This window comes from Vicia villosa, unplaced genomic scaffold, assembly GCF_029867415.1.
Source record: "Vicia villosa cultivar HV-30 ecotype Madison, WI unplaced genomic scaffold, Vvil1.0 ctg.001004F_1_1, whole genome shotgun sequence".
Classification (NCBI taxonomy): domain Eukaryota; kingdom Viridiplantae; phylum Streptophyta; class Magnoliopsida; order Fabales; family Fabaceae; genus Vicia; species Vicia villosa.
This window is the reverse complement of record NW_026705447.1, coordinates 113,040-134,274: the sequence shown is the minus strand read 5'-3', so window position 1 is coordinate 134,274 and position 21,235 is coordinate 113,040. Positions and strand designations below refer to the sequence as shown.

The 21,235-nt window shown below is 36.6% G+C and overlaps 1 protein-coding gene across 1 annotated transcript; it reads right to left on the bottom strand.

Moving 5' to 3' along the window:
- Positions 1 to 5,133: 5,133 nt before the first annotated feature.
- LOC131632743 (uncharacterized) lies at positions 5,134 to 5,817 on the bottom strand. The gene has a single exon (XM_058903473.1). The coding sequence runs from the start codon at positions 5,815 to 5,817 to the stop codon at positions 5,134 to 5,136; it is 684 nt and encodes a 227-aa protein (XP_058759456.1).
- Positions 5,818 to 21,235: the final 15,418 nt, after the last annotated feature.

Here is a 21,235-nt window from a genome sequence, read left to right as displayed (position 1 = left end):
TTATCAATCTCTTCTACATCCTCCCTTTTGGATGGTGTTGGTGGATCTTCCTTAGTCATTACTCTTTTCTCACCGGAACTCTCCTCAATCTCAATATTACTTTCGTCAAACTCTTCATCACTCTCCTCAAACTCATCATGACTCTCCTTAGGATTTTCACTTTGTTGTTCACTACTTATTGTTACAATATCCACATGCTCCTCAAGGAAGGGTCCTAGATGTTTTTGTTCAAGCAGGGAGATTTGAATCGCCACGGCCTCGTTGTGAGTCGCTAGAGACTCAACCACAGTTGTCAGTTGCCTAAGGGATTCATTAATTTATAGACTTTGTTTTCTAAGATCTTCATTTTGGATAGTTTGGGTCTTTACAAAGTGATCCATCATATATTCTAACCTAGAGTGAGTTAGCTCCTCATCGGAATCCTCCATTGATGCTTCGAAGTTGAAATTATGGGATTCTTGTGGTTCTTCAAAGTGGGCTAGCATCGCATTTTGTGTTTCCACAAATCACTCCGTCATCGTAGATTCTAGCCTAGAAAGAGTTTGCGTTTCAATAAAATTCTCCATTAATATTTCAAGGTTGGATTTATGGGATTCAGGTGACTCCTCGAAATGTTGGTTGTGGTGATCGTAGAGGAAATTCGGTTGAGGATAAGTTAGTGTTGAATTGAAATCCTCAATGAATGTTTCGAAATAAGAATTGTGGGATTCTTTAGACTCCTCGAAATGTTGGGATTGGTGGTTGACGTAGCTTGGGTGAGAATCAGGTAGTGACGCGTTGAAATTCTCCAATGATATTTCGAGGTCGTATTTATGGGGTTCTTGTGATTCCTCGAGATACTGGGAATGGTAATCATATGTGAAATTTGGGTGCGGTTCCTCGAGATATTGGGAATGGGAATCATAAGGGAATTTTGGGTGCGGTTCCTCGAGATATTGGGAATGGGAGTTGTAGAAAAAATTTGGGTGATACATCTACCTAGGATTATGAGATAAATATTTTTTATTTTTTATTTATTATTTTTTTCTTTAATGCCTTAGTCTATACGGTGTAACAACGGAGTTACGAAATTGACTAAATTGGTCCCCGACAACGGCGCCAAAAACTTGATGCGTCCGCAAGTGCATAGATATATCGAAGTAATATAAAAGATTGTCGAACCACAGAGACCAATGTCAATCTACTGTAACCTATTGTTGCTTTGTAAAGCTAAGGCTAATGAATGTTTGATTAAGGGGAAACTAAGAACTAAACTGAAATAAAACAAAGATTAAGATAAATATAAGAGAAGAGATACCGGAATGTGATTCCGCGTACTTCGGGAACTCTGTAATTCATTGGATTATAAAAATGTTAAAAACATATTTAGTAGAAAATATTAGCTTAAAGATTAAACCTCACACTCTCGTGGTTTTGAATAAAGTCACACTCCTTAACCGTAGGATTTTGCTCTCGCTCGCCCACTTAAATCAAAGAACGCGTTTTGAAAACTAAACAAGTTCTAATTAATCCTAAAGCGCTCTCGCTGTGATTAGGATTAATGCCTAGTTTTTACTATCTGGTTCGACCCTCACGCTCTTGCAGTGCCAGTTCGAACCTTAATAGATCTCTCACTCTCATGACGAAATCGTGGTAGGTAACCTTTCACTCTCGTGACAAGGTTACCTAAATTAATATTAAAAACATAAACCAAAATATAAATTAATAATAATAATTTAAACCAACGCAATTACCTAGTCCTGTCGAAAATGACACTCCTCACATACCGGACTCAAAACAATTTAGCCGGACATAGAATTAAGCGTAAACAAATTAAACATGCGGATTAAAATTAAGAGCAACATGGAGATTAAATTAACAATGATAAATAAAAATAATAATAAAGAAATAAAATGAAACCTGTTAATCATGCTAAAAGTAAAGCTGAAATTACTTATGAAATAATGCAAAATAATCTTGGCGTACAATAACGGGAATTGAATTTGAAACGCATGAAACAACACCTAATACTGATGGTGTGGTAGTTCCTCGATGTGAGAAACTACCTCCTTTACATGGTAGAAAAACTGCCTAAAAACAAAGAAATTAGAACTGGAAAAAATGGTAGCACCGGCGAGAGAGTTTTTGCTGGTAATTTGTTGTCTATTTATATTCATGCTTCTGCTGCTAGGCTGAGAAAATATCGGAGCAACGTGGTCTATTTGTTGATTGAGTGGGTGCCTGATTCTAGGAAGTGCGTCGATCAAAGTTGGTTTGAGTCCATTTCGCTCCAAGCTTGAGTTACGTGGCCATAGAAATAGGAGAAATTGGGCTTGCCGTTTGTTCATGGCCTGCTGTTCGTCACATTTCTACAAATGACCCTCGTCACTTTTATTTTCATAATATATATATGATGTGTTTTCATAATATATATTTCGCTCCAAGCTTGAGTTACGTGGCCATAGAAATAGGAGAAATTGGCTTGCCGTTTGTTCATGGCCTGCTGTTCGTCACATTTCTACAAATGACCATCGTCACTTTTCTTTTCATAATATATATATGATGTGTTTTCATAATATATATATATATATATATATATATATATATATATATATATATATATATATGAAGTGATGTTCGGCACATTTTGTGGCATGGGCCCACATTCATATATATATTTCTTTCTCTTTTTTACTCCTTTTTTCGAGCGAGTCGTTTAAACATTAAATTCCTGGAAACATAGAAAGTACCAGCATAATACCAACATAAAGTAACTTAATTAAAAAAAATAGGGAAATAATATATATAAGTCAAGCCAAATATGTGATACATTTTCGCGTTATCAGGCATTCGTATTATCCCTCGGAGATTGTCTGTCCGGGGCATTTGGAGCATCCCTCAAAGTGATTTTCTCAATACTGAGCAAGTGCTGCAACAGCTGAGCATATGTCATTGGGATCGGATCGAAGTGCCTGTTAGGTCTGGTCCTCGGAGGGTATCGATTGTTCTGATACTGAGGACGTTGCCCCTACTGTTGTTGTTGTGTCACAGGAATAGTAACAGCATTCACCTAGGAATTACTTCTTCCTTGGTTTCCTTTTCCATAGACAACATCAACATTTCCTTACTTCTTTTTGGCATAACCCTCTGACTGTCTCTTGCCACTTGCGGTACCCTGAGAAGTACCTATCTGAATCTTTCCCATTTTCAAACCCATCTCCACACGTTCACCGCACCTAACCATTTCGGCAAAATTTGCAGACATACTACAAGCCAGATAGTAATGTCCCGACAGAGTGCTCGTGAACATATCAATTATCCCGTGCTCAGTCATTGGCGGCTGAACTCTCGCAGCTAATTCACGCCATTTCTGAGCGTACTCCTTGAAAGATTCTTTGGACCCCTGAACCAAACTCTGCAGCTGAGTCCTATTGGGTGCCATGTAAACATTGTACTGATAGTGCTTAATGAAAGCCTCGACAAGATCTCTCCATGAATGGATATGAGTGCGCTCGAGTTGTACATACCACTCCAAAGAAGCTCCAGCCAAGCTATCTTGGAAGAAGTGCATTAGAAAGCCCTCCTCTTCGGAATACACAGACATTTTCCGGTAATATGCTTTGACATGCGTCATTGGACAAGTCGCCCCATTATACTTGTCAAAAGTCGGAACCTTGAACTTTGGCAGAATCCTCACGCCTGGCACCAGACCTAGATCATTGATATCCATACCCAACACCCCTTTGCCTTCAACAGCCCTCAAACGTTCCTCAATCAAACGATACCTTTCAACTTCCTCATGTGCACCTTCAGCACTATGCCTTGACAACTGATCAACGTTCTCGAAATTGAAATCCAGATTACCACGGTTCTGATTATCTCTCCTCCCCAACAGACGAGACGGAGGTGGTGGAGGGAAACCCTGATTCTGGTTGAAAGGATTATAAGGCACATAGTTAGGACGCCTGAACTCATTCTCATCATGATGATCATCGATACGGCCCGACACATCATCAAACAAACCATACTATTGTCCGCCGTTTTCAGTCCTCCTAGAATTCTCGAAGAGAACTCGCAAATCCTCCTGACCCCTGTTGACGTTAGCCAACGCCTCCATAAACTGAGTTCGCATCTCTTCCATCTGCTCCTGTATCTGCTCCATCTGTCTTCGGTGATTGCTTCAAGTCGAATATGAATGATTGCCGTCTTAGAACACCTTCTGATAACAAAACAGCGAGACATAAGATATAAGACCTGAAAAACCTGCAAATGTATGACATGTATGACATATGAATGATATGCATGAAATGTTTTTCAGTTTTCAGGTATCCAAGAGTTCATCTCATTTTCAGATAGGACATAGAAACCCTGATACAGAATATAATTGAACAATGATCCGCACACGAGAATACTTCAGCAAACTGAGCATATTTCATTCAAACATAATTGCGAATTTTGAGTTCGTACAAACGAAAACACATAACCGTGCCACAAACTGCTCAGAAGGCATACGAAAGAAATCCAGAATATCAAGATGCGACCCCATCCAACAATCCTGGATGAGGTCGACGAATATAAAAAATAAACAGCAAATCAACACCATGGACCAAACAAATCCACTCCACAGTAGTACTAGGATCATTTGAAAAAAGAATGAGCTCCTCCATCTCCTCTCTGTTGGGCTCAGAGTCTCGTTAATTCTTCCTCAAGTCGAGCAGACTTGGCCTTCTCTTCCGCTAGCTGCTTATCTGAATCTCGTTTCTGCCTCTTGAGGCTATTCTGTGACCTCTGTAACTATAGACACTTCTGCTGCTTACAATGCAAATCTTCCTTTAACAACTCGTAAGGACGCCTCTGGGCACTGGCCTGACTTGAACTTGTGCCTTCGACTTGCTTGACCTGCTTCGCCGGCTTGTCTTTCAAGGTATACCCCAACTGACGTAAAGATACCACGGGATTGTAATTGATGCAACCCCTAGTACCAACCAACGGAACATTATTGAACTCACCGCACCCAACGATCACCTCGGAAATGTCAATTCGATACCTTTGCCATTGGATATCATAAGAAGTAAGTGACATGATCCTTTGGGTCCACTTGAGTGTCTCCCTTGTCTTCACGAAAGGTCCTTTGCTGGGTAACAAAGAGAGGAATCAGATGAACAACAACTGAAGGCAACAAGTGATAGAAACACCACCTTTCTCGTATCGGGAATGAATGGCATAATAAGTATCGACCAACAATGTCGGAATGGGATTCTTTCCCATGCAAATGTGTATCGCGGCCGAGTCCACAAAATTGGGAACATTCGGGAACATCACAATCCCATAAATAGCCACAGCGAGCAATGCATTGTACGCGTTCCAATTCTCTTTCCCAAATTCCTCTTTAGCTTTTCTTACCAAGAATTTCAGAGTGAACCCCGAGACTCCACTCGACTTCCAATTATCAGATACTTCTTTTATTCTCAAATAAAGAGCAGCAACGATTGACTTGAAGTTCACTTCCTTAGGGATATCGATGAACGGCACTTCGTCTTTTATCTTGAGATTAAGAATAATTGAGTACTCTTCCAACGTGGGAGCCAACTGGTAATCCTGGAACGTGAAACACCTCATTTCAGGATCATATAATTGTATCAAAGTTTGCAAAGCAGGCGTGTCAACCACGATCTCCAACAAGGTCAGAATATTCCCATAGTTATCTGTGAAACTCTTCAGACAAAAAGCGGTCATTAACGAACTCAAACCCTCTAAGGAGGTCAACGGCTCCCGGAAAAAGCTGTAGGTATGCGTATGTCTCTTCGCTTCTTTGACAGTATCAGTGGGAGTTTCCATCTTCAACTTGAATGAACTCTTGAATATCCCTGAAAAACATGACATGCAAATGCTTGTTATTATATATATTTTTTTTTTGCGTTTCTTTTGGAAATAAACATGCTATGATGTAAGGTGATGGGACTTAGTGCCGCCCACCGGGCATTCTGGACTGCCGGTAACTCACATAGTACAAAATCAAAGGTTCGTCCCCAAATGGTATACCACACATGACATAGAATGTCAATCCACAGAACCAAAACCCATAGTCAACAACACACTGGAATAGAACACAGATTACCACTCGAACAAGAACCATAGTACCCCACGAACAGGAACCAATAGTACACTCGAACAAGATCGACGGTAACCCACAAACAAGGACCATGGTAACAACCCTCGAACGAGAACAACGGTAACCCACGAACGATGATAGAAGGAACCCTCGAACGAGAACAGCGGTAACCCACGAACGAGAATAGCGGTCACCAACAATGTACCTGTTATATGATCATTGATTCCCGCCCCACTCACGGGTAAAATCTCGGCCAAGGTAAGCACGGTCATGAAACGCAGTATACGGTCCGCTCGAAGGTAAGCACCGTCGCAGCGCGGATGAGAGTGACGATAATACCTCCGTTTGAAACCACTACTCTGCTCGTGGTCACATAATCCATCCCGAGGCGTACACCTCGAGACAAACCATGCTCCTACTCTATCCTAGGGTTCCTATGGTTCACACATAGCCTGGGTATTAGGCCTTTTACCTCTTGTAACACCCACCCGCCAATAGAAATCCAGACAGTCCAGAACTATGATGTAGAAAAGTAAAAGCGCAAATAGAATGCAATGCAAACAGGAAAATATGCAAAGCAATAAATCACCCAAAGATAAACACACAAGCGCTAGGATCGACTCGCTAAGTCCGGACCCACAATAGTTCGAGACGTCCCCAGCAGAGTCGCCAGCTGTCGCTACCACGAAAATTAACAGAGTCGCCACTAAAATATTTATCCTGAAAAGGAAGGGAATGTTAGCAAACCACAAAACAAAACAACAGTCTCACGACCAGAAAAAAAGGGTAAGGGAGTCGGTTACGCGAGGGGAAGGTGTTAACACCCCTCACGCCCATCGTACTCGATGATATCCACGCTTGTGTCTAAAACTATGGGTGTGTAAGCAAACTACGCTAATCTAGACTAAAATGCATGCAAAACGTAGGAAAAAGAAAAAGTTATACTCGCATGGGCCCTACCCCGCTGCCTACGTATCCTTTTTAAGGAATCATAGGTACCGTAGCTCGGCTAACTAATTTCTGTTTGCTTTGTGTTTTTTAGGTGAGCGAGTTACATTCACACTCCACTGCTCGACCTTTGGAGGCTTATGCTTGGGAATGGAGCGGAAATAACAAGCTCTTAAGAAAAGAAAATCAAAGAGTTTTTTTTGTGTTTTAAAGAATGCATGAGGAAGACCTAAGCTAAGGAGGAAAGCTTGCTACCTAATGTTATCATACAAAGGGTACAAGTCTAAACCAAGCTAGCAACCTATGGGGGAAGCGAATGCAAACAAGAATATCACACAAACGAGCTCCGCTTGTAAAGCAAACAAAACCACCGGCACTGGCCGAGTGGTAGAAAAGCGGTCCCGCCATAGCCAAGGGGAGCGGATCACCCGAGTCAACCAAGCATTAGACTTCGCGAAAATGATCGGGCCATAGACAAGAGGAGCGAGTCCGTCTCAGCAACCAAGCCGTCACGGATCCAAAAGGAAAACGGTGCGTGCGTAAACCGAGCATAAACGTCGAGCGACGCGAGCTATTGGAAATGGGGGGGTCCGATTGCATGAAACCTTTTCCTGACATACTCGATAACAAGATCTTGTGCTAGTTCAGAAGCGAACCACGCGTAGCATGCGCATACTGAACGGACTCGATGAGACTGGGCGGGGGTTGATTGCTAACCCTTTCCGCATGCCTTCCATGAGGACTTAACGGAGTGCCATGTAGGTCTTATTACACCGTGACTCCCTGCCGCAAAGCACAAATATAAACACACCAACAAAAACAGAGCCTCTTTCGAGGGCTTGGCCAGATGAATGTCTAAGTCCTACTTCTCATGTTAAAGGATGATGTGAAAAAGCGATAAAGTGCAAGAAAGATAAAATGAAACGGGATCAATACCAAACGGATTATGATCCGTAAACTGCAGCGAAGAGAGAAAGAAAACTAGGGATCCCGCAAGCGAGCTAGCAAAGCAAAAGCAAATAGTCAGCACACCGATTAGCCATGTAAGAAAACAAAAGTCGACATGCGCGTCGAGCATAATCACAATACACCTGCAAGAGGAACAAGCAAACCAAACAAGCAGAAATAAAGTAATAGAAACGTGTCTCCAAGATGAGAACACGACACGAGTGAATGAAACCGTGTCCCGCAAATAAAGCGGAACACTCACGTAATAAGCGTCGATCGGTGACTATCCAAATGCCTTGCACACTAGCACACAAGTTAGTGATAACAAACATCGCAATCGGAATTGCGTTATTACAATAAACCAAAACGAAATGGACAAGTAATATAAACATGAAATAGACGATGAAACATCAAAGAGAAAACAAACATGAATGATCTACAAATTAATGAAAAAACCAAGCATCTAACTAGATAGTACATTTCACAAGCTTTCCAATGATATAAAGAACATGCAAATCGGAGTTACGAGTCAAAAGATACGAAAGATTGAAGTTAAAAAAGAAAAGGAACAAAAACAAGTAAGGGAACCGGTTCCCCAATATGGGAACCCGGGTTCCATCACAAAAACACACACAGGAACCGGTTCCCCCAGACTCGGAACCAGGTTCCAGGGCATTCTGCCAAAACCACGAACCCAACCAAACAGCAGGAACCGGTTCCCCCAAACTAGGAACCGGGTTCCAGACCCCTCTGTCGGCCTTTAAATACACATCAAGCCACCAAGAACCGGTTCCCCCAAACTGGGAACCGGGTTCCAGGACATGCTGCCAGTTCCAATATTGCTTTAGATTGAGTGGGAACCGGGTTCTCCTGTATGAAAACCATTTTTTAACAACTTTGAGTGCTTGGGAGACACTCCCACTCAATCCAAGTCAATGCCAAATCAAACATGCCATGAAGAGCCATCAAAATGTATGTAATGCACAATGAAACATATCTGGAATACAAATTCAAGGCATTTAGCAATAGTAGGCACATAGGAACATTCGAAGCAAACATCGATGCGAAGCACGTTATAAGCAACAAGCGAACAAGAATTAAGCACCAAATCAACAAAGCCAAGAATGTATCAATTTCAAAATCGAGCACCATGTAACATCTTATTGAATGTGAATTACAAATTCGTAAATCAAATAAGCCGAATACCAACAATTATGCCAAGTGCGACGCGTCATCCAATTCCACATTCAAATATCATTACCAATGATTACATCAATGCAACAAAGGCCACAAAAATTAGCACATGCAAAAGTGATCAAGCTACACAACGTATTCAAATCACGACCTAAGCATCAAGTAAGGCAATTATCAAGCAAAAGTTTACCACATGCATTTGTACAAACACCTTGAGTGCACCACAAGTCACATATATGAATTTTAACAATTAAGCACACAAAATCACCAACAATTCTTAGATCCAAAGCATGAATGTAACAATTCATCATCAACAATCATTAATTACATACAACAATCATTAGATCTAACCAAAAATTCTCATGATCACCATCAATTCAATTAACAACATGCAAATTCTCCGATCAATCATCATCAATCAACATTAATCAACAACAAAATACGAATCTAGATTCGAATTCACATAAGGATCAACAATTAAGCACTTAATTCAAGATCCGAAAGCTTACCGGATGAAGATCTAAACCGACGCGCGAACACGACAGAACGCGAACACGAAGCGAAGTCGAAACGCGAATCCTTGGGGAGAGGAGAGAGAGGTGCGCGAGATGTGCAAGAAAGAGGAGGAAAATTCGAACTCGAGATCTTGATCTTCAATCCATGTTGTTTTTGAATTTGATGAAGATCAATGAATATTCATGAAGATTGATGAAAGCTTTGTGATATTTGGGGTTTTGATCCAAGGGAATTGAGAGAGAATTGAGAGAAAGTGTTTTTGACTATTTTGGGTGAAGTGAAGTTATGAGAGAATGTGAAGAAATATAGCTTATATAGTGTGAGTAGTGAAATGTCCAAAACGCCCTAAATTATCTCTTTTTTAGCTCGTTTTCAAGGAAACGCGAATCGGTGCAAAGTTTGAAATTTGGACCAACGTCAACTCAAAGATGACCAAATTTGTGACTCGTAGCCGTGAGAATCGTCTCAATCCGATAAGAGATGAAGAAATTACGCGCGTTTGAATGACGAGAAACGCCGATTCATCTGGCGCGACTGTGCAGAATTTTGTGCGCACCGCTCAAAGAACTCGATAAAACTCATCCTTTGGCTCGAAATCTGAACAAGCATGTGCGACGAAGAATCGAAGCTAACGAAATTTCCAAGAAAATGCCGCCGGAATGGACTTGATAAGATAAAAATCGAAGAAGTTATGGATTTTCAAACTTGTCGCGACATACCCGAAAACACGCTTTTTACCGAAAGATTACGACGTTCTTCAAAATGCTGGGAATTTTCAGTGCATAACTGGTCTTCCGTCCGAACATATGAAATCTCAGTAATGATGACACGGAGAAACAGTTAAAATCTCGAGGGAATCGGACGAGCGGATTGTGAGATATGAACTTTTTAGTGTCCGAAAACCTACATTCAGCACCATTTTCACTGTGAAATCTCGATTAATTTGCAAATTTGACAACCTTCCTCATGGAATTGGCTTCCGAGTCAAACACAAAAGTTCTAGAGAACATTGAAATAGTCGGGGCTTCGTGGGAGCTTAGCTCATATCACCTTCCAAATAAGACTTGTGAATTTTCTCGTATTTCCACTATATAAACCCATCCTCACATCATATTTCCTTAAACCCATAAAAACTCTTTATGATTTTTCTTCCTTTTTGAACGACGACATAAACGTCTTGGATAACTTATAGCTCAAATAAAGAGGGCAAATTTTGGGGTGCAACAACTAGGCGCACTGATTATCACATAAATATCTATTCGTTTTTTCTTTCACTATGAAGGGGGTACTTCACCAAGACCAAGTTCTTCTTTATAGTCAAGCCCTTGATACCAAGCCCACAAATCTTCTTTCATTTTCACCTCCTCAGAGGATAGAGGATTTAGCCCAAAATGGTAAGAAGAAACAGGCTGACGAAAATGAGCTATAGACCAATTTTTCTAGAAACCCTTTTTGCAAGAATATGCACATCCCACCGGGGTTGAAGACAAGCAAAAGGTAAACTGATCCCTAGGGGAAACAAGTTTCACAAATAAGAAAAATTCAATAAAATTATTCAAGGCACTAGTGAAAGGGCCAAACCAAGGCACCTGGGGCGAAGGGAGACTAATCCCTGATCTCGGGCATTATCCTTAGAGGTACGGGCCATGGAAAAAATTGAAAAAAAAGCTCCAAATAAGACTCCCAAGATTTATACACGGTGCAGAGTTAAAAAACCTTCACGAAAGTCCCTGCTGCGGGATGAAGTTGCGAGGGGGTAATTCTTAAACGACCACCTCAAATTCAGAGAAGAGGAAAGGCGTCTCTAACTTAGTCAAGAGGCATTCATATAGAGGAACTTAAAAACTATAAAAAAGAGTTACATATCCTCTCCATCGGACCTATTGGGAGAATTGACAAATCCAAGGAGTTTCTAATCGTAATGTCAACATTTGCTATAGCCTCGACATATTAAAGATGGAAGGAGTTCCAACTACTTCGGCGAACACCCAGTGACATCTATTAACGTTAGCCGACCCAACTAGCCAAAGTCCTCTGCGGGCTAATTCCTCAGCTTTATAATGGTTCCTAAGGTTGATCCAAGACACAAAATTTATTTTTGTATGACATTCCAAATGACACAGGATTTCAACATCACTAGGTTCATGACAACTTGTTCCCTGACATACTTAGAAGAAGATACCATCACGTTCCCTTCTTTTCTAGGAAACTTCTACTTCCACCTCATTCAAGACAGGAGGAGGCATTGGTTTTTCAACAGGGTCCTCCCCATCACCAATTTCCCTAAACAGGGGAGCACGTAAAGGGATGCCCGACAAATTTTTCTCAAAAAGGAGTCCTCGAATACCCTTTTTGTTTCATAATCCCTAATCAGAGAGACGATCTCTAATTCAAAATCCCTCTGGGCATAGAGAAGGGAATGCAATGCACAATCCATTATCATTCTCAAAGAGGAAGAATCACTATCTTGCAAATCATTATCTATGATAATAGGGTTACTGATCATCGTAACAAAAATATAATAAATTCTTCAATGGAAAATTGAAGTGAAGAGAAGGTACCGTGAAATATAAGGTCAAAGGCAATAAAGTAAAGAAGAAGGCCGAAATTTGAAGCTTTGAATATGTGACAACAACTACTCCTGTAAACACGCTCTCTAGGATGAGAGAAAGACTAAAAGGAAACAAGAAAAACTCGGTCTATAAGATTACTGAAAATTTTCTCCATATTTTCTCTATCCTTTAGTAAGAAAAGACAGTCGGGTGGATCAGACTGAAAGCAAGAAGCAAGTGTGGATCAACGGTCATATCTAGTCTTGGAACCACAACCAAACTCAAGTACACACAAGTGCACAGTAAGCTGTGTCACGCTACTCTATATCTTTTCATGTCACACATCAAAGAAAAATGGTGAAACATTTCAATGATGGGACCGCATTTAATGCTCACGTTCCCCATTACACTTTGGCAAAACCAAATAAGTGCATGCTAACCGACGCCTGAACAACCATTCTCGAGGACTGACCACGATTGCTAAAAGACTCCTCCAATATCCCGAATGTTCGACGAGTCTTAGGGGCAACTGTTCCGTGTCGGCCAAAGGCCTAATAAAATGAGGACCCTTATACAAATCGTTCCAGTAGCCCATGTATAAACACCTTCACAAAGGCTTTTCAGGTACACAATCTCTAATCTCCACTCTCTCTACGGTTATCTTGAACCCTAAACTGATTTGGGCGTTAGAGTGCTAACCATGTAGATACCCCAAATATGAATTGTCGTATAAGAGATTAACAACATCGATTCAAGATCGACATCGATTAACGAATGTCTCAGGTTCAAGAAGCATCGTGATTGCAACCTCCGATCCTCGGTGTCGCATTATAGTATCACCCCAGAAGCTTGACTCCATCGTAGTTTCCGCAATCCTCTCCATTTATGGTTCCACAACAAAACATAAGGTATGTCTTATTGTCAAAGGCTTCATTCAAAGAAAGGGTTTAGATTACTTAAAAATCTTTAGTCCATTGATAAAAATGGCAACAATTAGATTGTTATTATCTATAACCTCCTCCCTCAATTGGCACATTAATATTTCCCGTGTCTATGGATATTTAGAGGAGGAAATATATATGAAATATTCCCCTTGATTAAAAGTCTCTAAAAATATGGTATGTAAACTTTACGAATCAATCTATGACTTAAAACAAGCCAAACATCAATAGAAACAAAAAATAACTTCCACTTATTTAACTTAGGTTTATCTCAATCAAAATCTAATTATTCTTTATTTACCTAAAAGTATGCTAATTCTTTCATGGCTATACTGGTATATGTTGATGATTTAATATTTGCAGGAAACAGCATCACATAAATTTCCGATATCAAGTCTCTCTTTAACACAAAATTCTGTATCAAAGACCTAGGCAACCTCTAATTTTTTTTTTATTTGAGACTACTAGGTCTTCCAAAGGAATAGAATTATGTCAACATAAATACATTATTGATCTGCTATAAAGTCTTGACCTCCTTGCAGTCAAATTTGCATCGACATCTATGGATCCAAGATACAAACGAATATTACTAATGAACCCATGTTGCAAGATCCCACCAAATTCAGAAGCATCATAGGTAAATTGTTATATCTCATCCATTCTAGACATGATATTACTTTTATTTTTGTGTCGGTTACGCCAACATTTGTAACAACTTTACATGATAGCAGGAGTGTTATACACATTGCCTCAAATCCTATTTTTCACGAAGGAACGGAGTATATTGAGATAACCTATCATCTAGTAGAAAAATTACAAATCAATATCATTCATTTAATGTCAATCAACTCGAAGAATCAATATGATGACAAATTCACCAAAGCTCTGCATCTTGATTCCTTTACCTCTTTAGTTTACAAGCTCGGAATGTTTCACCTACATTTCAGAGAGAGAGAGATATTATTTTTTTATTATTTAAGACATAGTCCATCTTGTATTTTCAACCGATTAATATAATTTGTTTTTTATATTCTTTTTTTCTTTTTTTCGTTTTTTTTATTATGGCATTTACCAATCCCATTTGTCAACAATAATAATAATAATAATAATAATAATAATAATAATAATAATAATATTAATAATAATAATAATAATAATAATAATATTGTGTGGTCCTTTTTCCCATTTGTCACAAAATAGTTCCAAATAGATTTTCGGAACCATTAGTGTAGAAGTTACTTGAAAGTCAAATAGGTAAATAGTAGCGACCATTAAAAAAGGATATACATGTGTGAAAACGAGGATAATTTTTTGGTACTCCCTCTGTTTTTTATTATAAGTCGTTTTAGACTTTTCACACAGATTAAGAAAAATAATAATTGTTGTATGAAAATGAGAAATTATGAAGGTTTTTACAAAATTATCCTTCATTAATGACATGTGGAAGATAAATTTATATAATTAAAAGGAGAGATAATAATAAATGTTTAAGGATATAATAGGAAAAATAGCATTAATTATTCATTGGAATTGTAAAACGACTTTTATTTAAATACAAAATTTTTTTCAAAACGACTTATAATAAAAAACGGAGGGAGTACAATCTAAAAACGGGGATTATTACTCGTATAAAGGAAAACGAAGAGTCTATTCCAAAGAAACAGATGAAAATGAAATAAATTATCAATTTGAATCTAACAATGCCATGTTGACTTCCAAAGAAGACCGTCACTAGAATGGACCGATATTGGGCCTGTTTGTTTCACATTTAAAAAATTGATTTTTTTTTTGTATATTTGAAAATAGATTTTTCAAAATTGTTTTTCAAAATATTAAAAGTTTTTTTATATTCGTTTTTTCTAAAATAAAATATAAATTTTGACATCCTATAACATAAACACACATTATTGAAGACTAAAACTTAGTCAAAATCGCAATTTTTTAAAAAAGTTGTATTTCCAAAATGATTTTTATGAAAATCTATTTGAAATTGCTTCAAAATTAAGTGATTTTTTGAAATTTTGATATCCAAATTTTTTCCCATAATTAGATGAAATACATAAAATCACATTTTAAGAATAACTATTCAAACAAAATTTTCATTTGAAGCTTTTATAAAAAAAAAATTTGTAAAATTTTTTTTCACAAAATTATGTAATACTATAAAAATTGTTATGAATATTTATGTTAGTGGATGTCCATCCATCTCCTAGTTCTTCATCTTCCTATTCCATACTTAATATGTGTTTAATATGTGTGATTTTTTATCTCCCTTGAGTCCTATAAATAGAGACCCATATTACAATGTAAATTATACTTGAAAGAAGATAATATAATATTGCTTTTCTCTTCTCTACCTCTCTTTGATCTCTATTGTTTTAGTTAATTTCATAACACATTATCAGCATGAAACTCTACTGTGTGAGCGATTTTATGATCAATTTGCATAATCATGTTTCTTCTCTTTCGAGTATGTTTTTAAGATTTTTCTTCATCTTATAGATTAAGTTTTAGCGTGTTATTCTATTATGTTTTTGTATAAAATTTCATTGGAAATTTTGTTTAATTAACACAATTATATTTTTATCGTTGTCTATCATCGATAAGTTTTTGAAGCATCCCTGAAGGATTGCTCAAAGAATGATTGTTCAATTTTTATGCAAACATCAATTGTAATTTTCATGCATTCCTGGAGAATTGCATGAATAGCGTGCATCCTAGAAGGATTATAAATATTATTATTTTTATCGGTAAAAGATTTGTGATTGAGTTCCCGAAGAACTACAAAATGTGATTGAGTTCCTGAAGAACTTTTAAAAAAGTTGTGATTGTGATTGAGTTCCTGAAGAACTACACAAAAAAAACATCTCTTAAGCTAATGTTAAGATATCTCAAAAGGATTGTTTAAAGAATTATTTTTCTTAATCGATGTGAATATTTGTGACATGACTTTGAAGGGATTTTGTTGAGCTTCCTAGAAGGATTATGCAAGTAATTGTTTCTTTTTATCACTACAAGGATCATTTGTGATGTATAATTCCCGAAGAGTTAAAGTTTTAAAATAAGGATTTCTCACACCTTAAAATGTTGTATCTAGAATATTAGAAGAATTTCATCCTGATATTAATGAATCCCAGAAGGATTGCATCTATACTAATAACATATCCCCTGAAGGATTACACAAAGAATAATTTTTCTTGATCGTTGTTTATGGAAATAGTTAGTGATGTGATATTTGTAGAACTAAAGATTAATATTAAATTATCTCCAAATTATTGTTCAACGATTGAGTTTAATCGATTATTGTGTTTATAATAATTGATGAATTCGAGAAGAATTCAACGTTCAATCACCTTTAAAAGGCTGCATCTATAATATTATTGAATCCTAGAAGGATTGTATCAATTATGTTAAAAATTAACAAAATGATTGTTTCAATAATATTATCGAATTCTAAAATGATTGAATCAGTAATATTGAAGTATCCTAGAAGGATGATTTTGAGGTATGATTTTGAGGATGATCTTCATGCATCCCAAAAATATTGCAAGAGTACTATTAAAATATCCCTGAAGGATTTCATAAATTTTTGTTGTTGTATCGATCTAAAAATTTATAATTTGTAATATGCTCATTAAAAGATTGTCATTCCAGAAAAATGACACAAATAATTTTAACGCATCCCAGAAGGATGATTATATTTTTTAGATTATTGTTTATAACAAATTATTTATATAGTTAGAATAGAAAAATAAATTATTTTTAGGGTTCCTGAAGAACTTATCAAACATCCTTGAAGGATAGAAAAATAAATTATTTGATAATTATATGATAATATGTTCATATGAGTGTGTTTTATTAAAGTGTTTAATAATGAGATACTATTATATTGGTTTTCAATTATACTGGAGGTATTGAATATCTTTGTATTACACAAATGAATTTGGACATAAAATGTATAATAAAAAAGCTATCGGCTTTTCCCTCGGACTTGTACTACACTTATATTAGTACAATTGAAGCATATGTCATTGTAAACCATTAGTTTATGAATTTCACTTAAATGTATCGTTGGTAAAACCGGTTGGGTCATCTCGGATATAATATGATGCGAATAATTTGTATTGAAAAACCAGAAGTTTCTTCAATCCAGTCAATTTTTGTGTTTCTAAAGGAAAATAAAAATTTGAGAAATTGCATTTTTATGACATTAATTGTTGCATCGACTAAAATAGCATGCATATGTCTCTACTCATAACCAGAAGTTTGTGAAATTATATTCTCAACTAATTAGACTAAGATCTTGTTTTCTAGATTTTTTTATAGAAATTCCTGTATAAGTATTACATATATTATTAAAATTGATATTGAATATCGTGTAATATATGTTCATAAAAATAAAATGGATCCGAAGATCTATTCTTTAGACGTCTAAAGTACATTATATGGTTGATACTTATGAGATCATCAATTCTAAATTATATATTTGATACACCCAAAGTATGATATTAAGATATTTATTCGCATTAAGCCAACAAGATACTATATCTTAGTCCTCCCTAATTTATTATAATACTTCTCATCTAAATGAACATTTGGATGTGTTGTGTATATTCCAATTGCTCCAATATAATACATTAAGATGAGTCATGAAAGAATATTGGAAAAATATAATTAATATAAATCTCAATTTTGAGGATATAATTTGAGAAAATAATCAAATACTTGATTACAGCCCAGTAGGCTGATTATCACTTGATAAATTAATTTTCCCAATATTAGGGGGAGGGAAATGAATAGCTGAAATCATGAACAAGAAGTTCAAATGAACAAGTTAAAATAAATTGTTGTCTTGATCCTCGTACAAATCAATATGAACCAAAAGTTCAAAATATTATTCATTTGCAAAGTTTATGAAATAAATTATCAGCTGGTAATACTCCACTCAAAGTGGATTCTCCTATTGGATAATATAATACTGGAAATGAGTTGTAGTTGCGCCTGAAGCGTGGTATGAAAGTCGGTTCCAATGTTAAAAGTCCTCTATTAAGAAAAGAAACTAAAGATGATCCAAGTGAGGATATGAAAATGCTAAGAGCACTTTGACCTAATTTAATTTTCAGTTCCAGAAGAACAAATCAAGTACTTGAAATATGAAATAAAGAGATCTCGATAAATTATGTCATGGATGAAATATAATGGAACTGAAATTGAGATAACTAATTAAAGTCAATATTGACAATGTCTTTGTATACAATATATCGCTAAAAATGATCAATGATAATGAGTGTAGCGGGGAAAATCTGATATCAAAGCCATGGAATTGACTCGAATCAATATTTCATTTGAAATCGCCACCGCGCTTTATTTTTTCAAAGGAAAAGGGAAAAGAACGTAAAACCCAAAGTTTTGTTTTTTAAAAAACAAGAAAGAGAACTCAGGTTCGGGTGTTGATTATATGAGGGGAAGGTTTAAAACACCCCTCATATATGTGGTACTCCACAGGAACCTTTTTGAAAATCTGTGTCATGTGTGCTAAAAAACGGTTTGTTTTATTTTCAAAATAAGCTCGGCGAGACGTTAAGCCTTGTGCCTACATACCTCCTCGGTGCAATGGAGAAGTCAGAGCTAATGTAGTTCCGCTTAAAGGGAAAAACGTTTTTAAAACGAATAAACACTCTATCGTCGTTGGAGAGAAATACTCAGCCATTGATCTTGAGCATGAGAACAAATGAGTTCTTTGCATCGCAAATGAAAGAAGGGCTCCAACTCGGATAAAATCAACGAGTATGCCACTAGCTCTCTCACGCGGAAAAGATCTCATTATATCAATCAATTTCAAAATCGTGGGGTATAACCACTCGTTCCGACAATTAACAGTGTCTAAACTTTTGAAGAAAAGAGGAAAAGGCCACTAAGGGCAAAAGATATTTTAAAGAAAACGTTTTGAAAATGATTGCAAACATAAGAAGGTTTTTGAAAAAGGGAGAAGATTTTGAAAATTTAAGAATGGGAGGAGATGAAGAGGTTATCCTATTGCGTAAAATAAAAGCTAAGGAAAGAAACGGTCTAACCGAAATAAGAAGCCAACACTTGACATTATGAGTCAAGGTAGATTTCCCTTCCTTTTGAATATCAATACTGAACCAACATTATCACTTGGGGATCCAGATGAACTTATTATCTTAGCACCACTTTGCATTAAGCACATTAAAATTCTGACGAAAACCGGGCACACATAAACAGACAACAATCCAATGCCAGACAGACAGAACAATCACAGAGTAATAACAGAATGAGAGTCCAGAGGTCCTAAGTCCATAAGTCCGAGTCTCCAAAATGCTAGGGATAGTAACCAATAGTCCAAAAGAGAGCCTTAGGTGTTTTTTAAATTTTTTGTTATTTATTAGTGTTTTAGCATAAAAGTAAAGTATGGTCCAAGTGGACAAAGAGAAAATAGCGGAAACATAAACATATGTCCAAATGGACAAAGAGAAAAATAGCGGAATGTAAATATGATGAAATGATAAAATAAAGCAATAAAGCGAGAAGTATAAATAACGGTATAGTAAAGTGCGGAAATTAAAGTCAATTGTTAGATGTTAAAGATAATCATCTTGAAACTTGTCAAGTATGTTATCAAAGTTAGTAGTAAAGATCGATGGTGAGTGAAGGATGTTCTCGGATTTAAATTCAATGGAACTTTATCAGAAGCTTGATAAAATCATAGCGACTACACGATAAATTTCCATAAGTCTTAAATCAACCACATACAATTCTCTTCCATATTTGATCTTTTTTGTTCGGGACACGAAATATTGCGCTATGTTAAGCAGATCGCCAAGTGATTTATGTAGAAATCACCCTACAACGAGGCCGGTCAAAACTTTATGTGCTAATGCATGCGAGAGAAATGATATGTAGATCATTCTCCGAAAGCAATACCGCACGAAAAGAAAATAGGTAACGATCTAGTCTTTACTAAGAATCCATAAGAATTCTCAAAGTGTTAAGACTTTCATCGATCAAAAGAAAAAAGGAGAAGAAGAAGATAAAATGCATAAAGTAAAGTCAACTCACACTATCATTAATATCATTCATCTAATATTATGGTTTTGGTCCTTTCAAACCTATCAACATCCTAGATCCAATGATATTAATGAAATGGAGGAAGAAGAATAAAATTCACAAAAGATAATCAACTCACACTATCATTAATATCATTCATCTAATATTATGGATTAGGTCATTTCAAACCTATCAACATCCTAGATCCAATGATATTAATGAAGTGGAGGAAGAAGGAAGCCAAAACAAGCATAAAAAAGGCAAAAAACCACATTCTGCCAGCAGGAAATCGATTTCATGCAGGGGGGGATCGATTTCCATAGTGCAGTTTTCAAAAAAAAACAAGTTCCGTTCAGCAGGAAATCGATTTCAGCCTTAAGGAAATCGATTTCATCAGTGTAAATTTCTGCAAAAACATCATTTAAAGGCATGAAACTTGATTTGAACAAATATACAAACACCTTATGATCACACATCAACTTGAGCACGAAATTTCCATCACAAAACCAGCAAATATCATCAATATAGCATCAAAGATGCATTGAACACAAACAATAAAGATCTACATCATGGATCTAGCAAATTACCACTTCTTGAACAAAAGTCTTGGAGTAGCCTCAAGAGGAAGCACAAAGTGTATAGATCCTTCAAATTTGGAGATGAACAACCAAAGAAAAGAGAGAAATGAATTTGCAAGAAATTTTTTGGCTCTCCAAGCTTGAGAAATGAGATAGTAGTGGCCTCTATTTATAGGATGAGAGCAAGAGTAGTGGCAATTTGGTCATTTGCTCTTAGTTAATTAACTTATGTTTAATTGGTGATTGAAGTGGCATTTAATTGGTAAAAAATGGTAAAATGAGGTTAAAATGGAATTAATGAAGGGAATTATTTTGGTGAGGTGGAAAATTGGTAAAATGACAAAAATGGTCAAAGAAAATAGGTGCCAAAATCAAATCAAGCTTCCTTCTCTATGTTTT